General features: G+C 49.4%; 1 protein-coding gene and 1 long non-coding RNA gene across 9 annotated transcripts in view; one reads left to right on the plus strand and one right to left on the minus strand.

The window, feature by feature from the left end:
• Positions 1-7,894, minus strand: part of Tacc1 (transforming acidic coiled-coil containing protein 1) — a 93,306-nt gene that overhangs the window by 51,524 nt on the left and 33,888 nt on the right. For 2 of the 7 annotated variants that reach the window (XM_031339343.1, XM_031339342.1), the window contains exon 2: positions 1,468-1,583. The exons of 3 other annotated variants lie outside the window; for them this stretch is intronic. In XM_031339343.1, coding sequence (XP_031195203.1) covers positions 1,468-1,583 — 116 coding nt within the window. Of the gene's footprint in view, positions 1-1,467; positions 1,584-2,534; positions 3,170-7,894 lie in introns of those variants that run through there. 2 more of the 7 variants (XM_031339341.1, XM_031339345.1) reach the window with 2 other exon arrangements.
• LOC116069052 lies at positions 3,182-5,453 on the plus strand. Of its 2 annotated transcripts, none has more exons than XR_004109816.1 (2): positions 3,182-4,170; positions 4,809-5,453. It is a non-coding gene; the product is annotated as an uncharacterized LOC116069052 (long non-coding RNA). The 2 variants fall into 2 exon arrangements; XR_004109817.1 differs by having other exon boundaries at positions 3,182-3,679.

Here is a 7,894-nt window from a genome sequence, read left to right on the forward strand (position 1 = left end):
GATGATAATGGACTGAACCTCTGAACCTGTAAGCCAGCCCCAATTAAATGTTGTCCTTATAAGGGCTGCCTTGGTCATTGCTGTCTCTTCACAGCAATGGAACCCTGACTAATACAACTGTTAGCATCAGGACCTCCAAAGCCAGTGACATCACATGGGTGAGCCTCACAGACCTGTTGCCAGGGCAACAGCCACCATATTCCCAGAATCCATTGGGCTCACCTCCCACCTTTACCTGTGGCCACTACATCAGAACCCACACATACACACACACACACACACACACACACACACACACACATGCACGCACACCGCTCTCCCACTCGGGAGCTCGCTCTCTCTCTTCCCCCCCTCCTCTCTCTGTCTCTGCTACTGTGCCCTCCCTCCCTCTCAATTAAACCTCTTACAGATGTTACTGCTTGGGCCTAGTGTGTGGTAGGTATGTCCTGACAAGAGCCCCCGTTCTAACACATCAACAACTTCCATCACTGCCTCTATTCATTCACCAAAGGAACAAATTAATTCCTACTAAGTCAAGTGAAATTTTATTCAAAGTTAGGTGACAATAAACCAAGCATGGTGGTACAGGCCTGTTATTCCAGGAGTCTGAGGAGGCACCATCAGTTCCAGGCCAGCCTGGGCTATCTGAAAGCCTGTCTTTTTTAAAAAAAAAAAAAAAAAGTGCCGGGCGGTGGTGGTGCATGCCTTTAGTCCCAGCACTTGGGAGGCAGAGGCAAGCGGATTTCTGAGGCCAGCCTGGTCTACCGAGTGAGTTCCAGGACAGCCAGGGCTATACAGAGAAACCCTGTCTCAAACCACCCCCCCCCCAAAAAAAAGTATGACAAAAATGATTTCCATTAATTTAGTGGGCCAGAGGCATTGAGAATTAAAGGGCAGGTACTAGCTTGGGCTGGGGGTTGAGGGTGGGGGTGGGGGAAAGGAATGTGGTGAACCGGATTTTCTTGGTTAGCCTGAGGGGCTCCCCACTGGTCCCTTGTGGGAGAGAAAGGCAAGCAATTTTGAAACTGCCGAAGATTCCTAACTCAAAAATCAACTCTTACCTATAATTTTGTGTCTAGCCACACCCTTGTAAAAAACAACTAGTCTCTGAAATCTCTGAGGCCAAATCTAGAACATAACCAGACCAGTCATTGCTACAGTTTTCACTTCTTCAGGGCTGAGAAGGAAGTCTAACAGGAGTGGCTGAAAAAAAATATATATATATATATGATCTCAGACTCCAAAGGCACAATCTCTAGTCAGAGAATAAAGCAAAGCCTTGGATCATCAAATGATCAAAACATTTATGTTACAAAACAAATAAGCAAAGAGCTTTCCAAATCAGCAAGGAGCCAGTTCATCCTGTCTGAGGTGGTCCTCGCGGCACACGTGATACACCCCTTTTTTATTTCCTTTTTTTTTTTTTTCTTAAGTTAAAACCAAAAAGTAGAAATCAAGTTTTGTTACCTTGGGGTTTGGCCTCAGGTTCTGACAATCCCGGTGATGAATCACAAGACTCCTTGAGAGGCGATCTGATTGGAGTTTCAGCTTCAGGAGTCTCAAAATTACCTTCAGAATCCGAGCTGCCAAGGGGGGAAAAACGAGGCATTACCACAGTCAACGGTATTTCCAACTGCCTTTAAAATGTACTTGGCCACCAAAGTGCAAGTACAGCGCCTCCAACTTTACAACCAACCAGTCCTCAACCCAGCCTGAGGAGGGCTGCAGCATTTTCAGCGATGCCCAGCATCCTAGCTCCCCGAAATCTCTTTCGTCCTCTGGAGCTTCTCACCAGGACCACTTGGGTTTTTGAGGTCATCTCTGCCTTTCAAAACCAAAAAAAAAAAAAAAAAAAAAGACTTCCCAATCAACTCCTTTTCCTCTCCATACCCTTTTTAAAGGTGCATAAAAATTAATATCGCCCCACCCCCAAACTAAGTCAATTCTAGCTACACTGTTCTCCTCGGTAGGCCTCTACCTGTCTGAAAGTCACTGGAGGCTGAAAATGCCGTCACCTGCCTTCCACAATCACACGTGTGACAGCTCAGCAGAGAGAGAGACCACCATTTCTCACCAGCTGCCAGGGGCCTGTCATCACGCGATCCTCTTTTACCAAGGCTACATTTTAGGACACTGTGGGGGCCAAGAAGGGCGGAGGAGCAATTTCTTGCCCACAAGGGGAAACGCTCCAAATCCCACCTGGCCTTATCAACTGACACTACCCGGTGTGGCTGCGTCGCTTAGAGCCGGGGGTGGGGGTGTCGACGCTTAGCGAAAGCGACCCAGGCAAACCGGGGGATGCGGAGACTGCGGATTCGGGGCTGGGTTCAGAAAGCTCGCAGCGAAGACGGGGGGTGGGGGGACCAAAAGCACACGGGCGGACAGAGCATCCCGAACTTTCGGGTACACAGCGGGGACCCGGCTGCGGGCAGGACGCAGCAGAGCCGGGACCACGGTTGCGCGCACACAGCAGGACCGCGGTGGAAGGATGGCGCGCGCCTGCATCTCGGCTGGCTGGGATGCGGTGTACTTGCCTGAAACTCAGGGATTTGGTCTCGGCTTGCGAGTCCTCTTCCTCCTCGGGGTCGCCTTCAGGACCTCCGGCTTCGTCCTCTCCCGCGCCCGAACCGCGCACCGCGGACCACGTCCACTTGGCCCACTGCACGGGCGACAGGATCTGCCAGGGACTGAACGCCATGAGCGCGGCTGCCGCCCCTGCGGTGGGGGAACGGCGGCCTCTTCCTTCAAAATGGAGGGGCCTTGACAGGCGCCGGCAACGTCGCCGGCGACCCGCGGAGGTGGCTCAACGAGCGCCGTCGGGCCGGGCACAGCGCTTCCTCCCACGGCCCCGCAGCGCCGCTCGCCCCCGCTCCTCGGGGCCGCCGCGCCGAAGCTCGCCCCCGCGCGCGCCCGCCCGCCCGTCCGTCCGCCCGCCCGCCCGCCGGCCTCTCCCCCAGCCCTGCTCCGCGCAGCTCGGCTCTGGGGTCCGCTCCCGCCCGGAGCAGCCTCGGCGCTGGAGCCGCGCCCCTGGAGCCGCCCCCTCGGACCGAACTACTGGCGCGGCGCGCGGGGGCGGCCGCTTGGAAGCGCGCTCCCCCCGCCGCGCTGGTCGCGCCCGGCCTTGGGCAGGGATGCTCGACCGCGCTCACTCGCTCGCTCGCCCTCCCCGCGGGCCCCGCGCGCCGCCGACGTCCATTTCCGAGCGTGTGCGCGCCGCGGCGCCCGTTCCTCTTCCCCTTTTATCTGTGCTTCCTGCCGCTAGGACTTAATGGCGTGCCTGACGCTGCACCGCGCAGAAGTTAAGCCCCTTATTTTTTTTAAAAAAAAAAGAAAAAGAAAAACAATACTCAGAACCTCTATAGAGTGTTGTACCCGCTCCTTGACACTGGTCATCTCCATCCTTACTCCCAGGACTTGGAAGGCTCCCAGGCAATACAAGAATTGAAGATGCCTTGCCCGCACCAAACCACACTCCTGGGGGCCTCCGGAATTGGCCCGACCTGGGATAGATGCAAAACTGCCCCCTGACAAGACAGCCTGAGCGGTTTTCTGTCGTCCTTTCTTTTCATAACTTTAAGCTTTTTTTTTTTTTTTCCAGAGAACTCCTGGGTCCTTGGTTTCTGACGTCGTTGCCTCTTCAGTACAGAGCCTGAGAGGCCTGATGACAGCAGTCTTCAGGGTAAGGCTTTTATCCTTGAAGGTGAAGAGAAGAATTTTTTCCCTTTATCTTTGTGGAATTCCACTAAGAGACTGGCCCAGGCCTCTCTCTCCAGAGAATCCATTTCCTCCAGAGCCAAGTCTGAGACTATTAGTTAGTTCATCAGTGTGTTTCTTGTAGTACTGACATTTCTCAGAGTCTCAGAGAATTTGTGAGGTGACTACAGCTCCCACAAGAGAAATGTGACTCCAAAATTCGGGACAAGGTGAAGCTAAAATTTGCAGGATGCGGATGACCTCCCCTGAAAGGAGTTGGCACCATGTGTGTGTACTGCAGATGAATCACAAATGTCTTCTACAGTTCATAACAAAGACAAGCAAACATGTAAGATAAGGCTTGGCAGGAATCCTACCATAATAAAAAAAAGTCAAGAGAATACTTTAGAGCCCGTTACTGCATCTTGCCGGAGAATAACACGACTGTCAAGAGTGTCGAAAGACTTTTTTAAAAATGTGAGGGGAAGTCATTTTTATTTTCGGTCTACAAGAAATATGCCAACACTATCCAACTGTTGTTGTCTTGGGTTTATGACCAAGTAAATCTTCAGATTAGAAATCCCTTAGATTTTCCTGCATTTGACACAAGTATCTGTAGCTTGAATATAGTACCCATGGAAGTGGGTACCCGGTCTTGATCATTTTTCCTTCTCAACAGCGCTACCTCTTTTCCCTCCTCCTGATCCTTGATGTGCCTTACATAGTTCCTGCACTCCCTAACTGCTTAGAAGTACAGTTTCTGTCCATCCCTCAGGGCTTTCTGCCTGGTTAATCCTGTTTCCCAAACCACCATCAGCAGAGACCCAGATAGAACCTTGATATGACCAAGAGCACCTAAGAGACAGTTAAAAAAAAAAAACCACAAATCCACACGGGGGATGTTCCCCCAGAGGGAGCAGCGTGTCCAGCAGGCTTCCGGGCCCCGAATTCCATTCCTAGCCCCGAAGCAAGAGGAAGGGGGGGTAAAGGGACAGTGGTGTCTAGACAGTCTAATAACGGCCTTGAGGGATTATCAAAGGGCAAACTTGGCAAACAATATTTAACTTAAGTCGACCACTGCTCTTAATTTCAGAACTCTCTTTCTTTGCCTGCAGAGCTTTCTGTGTTTCCCACCTGAACCCCTAGTTCCCTGCAAGACCCCTGGCCTTGGCAGGCCAGACTTCTCTGTCACTCAGCTCAGCAACTACTTCGGGGGAAACAGACTAGTCTCTCCACTTCCTACCCCCTTTCTACATGAATATTCATACAGACCATACTCGCACATAGTTCTAAAGTGAAAAGGTGCATTCTTCGTAGTGACTCCAGGACAACAGACAGACATAAGTCAAGACTGTCTCCGGATATAAGGTCACCCTACACTTAGCACGGCATGGACAACATGTCTCTCTACATGTATGCATTCTACTTTTGGACGATACAATTCCCAAAGGCCAGAGACCAAGCCACGCTTATAACTTTTTGCTTCTCGGGAGACCTTGGACCAGAGCACACACTCAATAGACATTCAATAAATTATAAAAATGAACATACCAGTTTCCATTTCTCTTTCCAAGTTTGGCTAAGCTCCTGGGGAAGCCATGTCTTGAAGGAGCTAAAAACAGAACCAGCTCCAGGGGTGGCCTGAAGTGACAAAGCCTGACTCCGGGCAGGAGCAGCCTGAGACAAGAAAAACAAATGCCCTAGTTTCTAAAGCACCTATCATGTACAAGGCTTGGGCTTAGTAAACAGCAACAAAGTAACTCATTTCGAGGCCTTCCCTGACTGTGTTACCAAAGCCCAGTACATCTCGCCCCGCCATTCCCTACCACTCTGGAAAGGGCAGACCTTGACGGTGCTGCAACCTTCAGCTTCACTGAGCAGAATGCAAATACCTAGCTAAGTAGCCAACCAAAACCTAGTTGTTTTGGAAATGATCTTAAGGGCTGGAGAGATGGCTCAGCGGTTAAGAACACTGACTGTCTTCCAGAGGTCCTGAGTTCAATTCCCAGCAACCTCATGGTGGCTCACAGTTATCTGTAATGGGGTCCGATGCCCTCTTCTGGTGTGTCTGAAGACAGCGACAGTGTACTCATTCATATACATAAATTAATCTTAAAAGAAAAAAGGAAATGGTCTTAAGCTGAGAAGTGGCCCTTTTTCTTTTCCACTGCTTCTTGTCCTTCCCAGAGGTTATGGATTAATATAACATGAAAATCTAAAATATAACTCCCTGTAGATGTAGCTCTGTGTGTATAACAGGTACTTAAGAATGAGTGAGGCTCTTGGTTCAATTCCCACTAACACAACTAAAAAACCCTATTGATGCATTCCACAAATGGTGGCCAGGCCAAACGTGTATTTTGCAGTGAATCAAAACTACAGAAGTGTCTGTAAAATGGGTTTCTTTGGTAAAGGTTAAATAAATGGAGTAGGGACTGGAGAGATGGCTCAGCAGTTGAAAGCACTAATTGATGTCGCACGGGACCCAGTTTGAGTTCCTACCACCCATCTACAAGGCAATTTCCAACCCTTCTAGCTTTGGGACTCTACAAGGGTACCAAGCATGCGCTCACGGTCTACATACATATGGGCAGGCAAAGCAGACACACACTGAAATAAATAAATAAAAATAAACTGAGTAAATAGATTCTGACTGTCTAAGACTCTGCTGGTCCTAATTCTCTTAGGCTCCACTAAGCCTCAGCATGCCTCAACCTGGTGCTCCAGTCTTTGTTCTAGAATCTAGATTTAGTGGGAATCCTGCAGGTTTGGTTGAGTGAGATTCTCCACCCTCATTCTCTCGAACTGGCCTGCCTTCAGCAAGAATCTTGTCAAGTAGGTTTAGCCAGAATTATCCCGTGCCCCCAGAACTTCCTCTTAGCAATTTTTCATTCATTTACGAGCACAAGCCCCCCCCACACACACACACACACTCACACACATGCAGATCCCTGCCTATAAAATACTTAACTTGTCTTTGTATTTGGAGTTAAACCAGATCTCTCTCCAGTTTCACAAAATCCTGACAGAGTTGTGCCCTTCCCCTTTATGTTCCCAGACAGGGTTTCTTTGTATAATACCCCTGGCTATCCTGAAACTTACTTTGTAGACAAGGCTGGTCTTGAACTCAAAGAGATCCTCCTGCCTCTGTTGGCATGAAGCACCATGCCTGGCTCAGAGTCAGCCCTTCTTAAACGAAGTCTTCCTTATTTCATAAAAGTCCTGGTAGATCTTCTTTTAACAAGAAAACTACTATTTAGTAGCATAGCCACTGTAAGACTGTCTGAGAGGCAGGTAAGGTGGGGGCACAGGGCCCTCTCTGTGGTCAATTTTTCCACATACACAGACCTGCATAGAACGTGCTCCTGGACCAAGGGGAACAAACATAAGCATCTACCCTTTATCAAAGGGCAAAGCTGGGAGCTCCAGGAGGCCCTGTTGCCCATCTTCCGTGCAACACCCAAATCTTGGATTTTATAAGAAATCTTTCAATATCAATGACTGTTCTCCCTCACGTGAACGGTTGAAATCCAGCGCAGCTGAAGGACCAATCAACCCAAAGAGGCAAAGAGGAGTATTCACATTTTGAAGCAAGGAAGTCGTGACTCCATTTAGAAAGACCATAGATCATTCCAGCATCAACTTGGAGGCTTGGATTAAAGAGAGTCAAGACTGGGAGACCCAAGAAAGTATATTTTTTCTGCCCCAAAGCTGCCCAGGGAAGATAATAACTTCTCTCACAGAAGCAAGATTCAAATCAGTGGTCACTTTGTTCTCTCACCCCACTTGTCCAAGAAGTTATCAGAGTGTAAATAACTCAGCACTCTGTGAACACGACTGCAGAGGAAGGAACAGAAAGTCCAGGCTGCTTTTTAAGAAACAGCAGAAACCAAAAGCGCATTTTAGCCAGCACTGGACACAAGAAGGCATTTGCTTGAGATGATCTGAATGGGCAAGAGGCAAGGAGGCAAGAAAGGAGGACAGCACAGGTGGGTCCCCAGAGCTCATTGAGCAGCCAGCCCAGCTTAGCTACATCAATGAGGTCCACATGGTGTTAGAGACCCTGCCTCACAAAGGAAAGCATGATGGAGGGAGGTATTTGATCTGGGCCTCTGGCCGTCACACAGATGTGCAGGCATGTGCAGATGCATCTATACACATCTGCACACACCCACAGTAACATATACAGTAGAAAAGGAGA

This window comes from Mastomys coucha, unplaced genomic scaffold (genome assembly GCF_008632895.1).
Source record: "Mastomys coucha isolate ucsf_1 unplaced genomic scaffold, UCSF_Mcou_1 pScaffold22, whole genome shotgun sequence".
NCBI classification, from domain to species: Eukaryota; Metazoa; Chordata; class Mammalia; order Rodentia; family Muridae; genus Mastomys; species Mastomys coucha.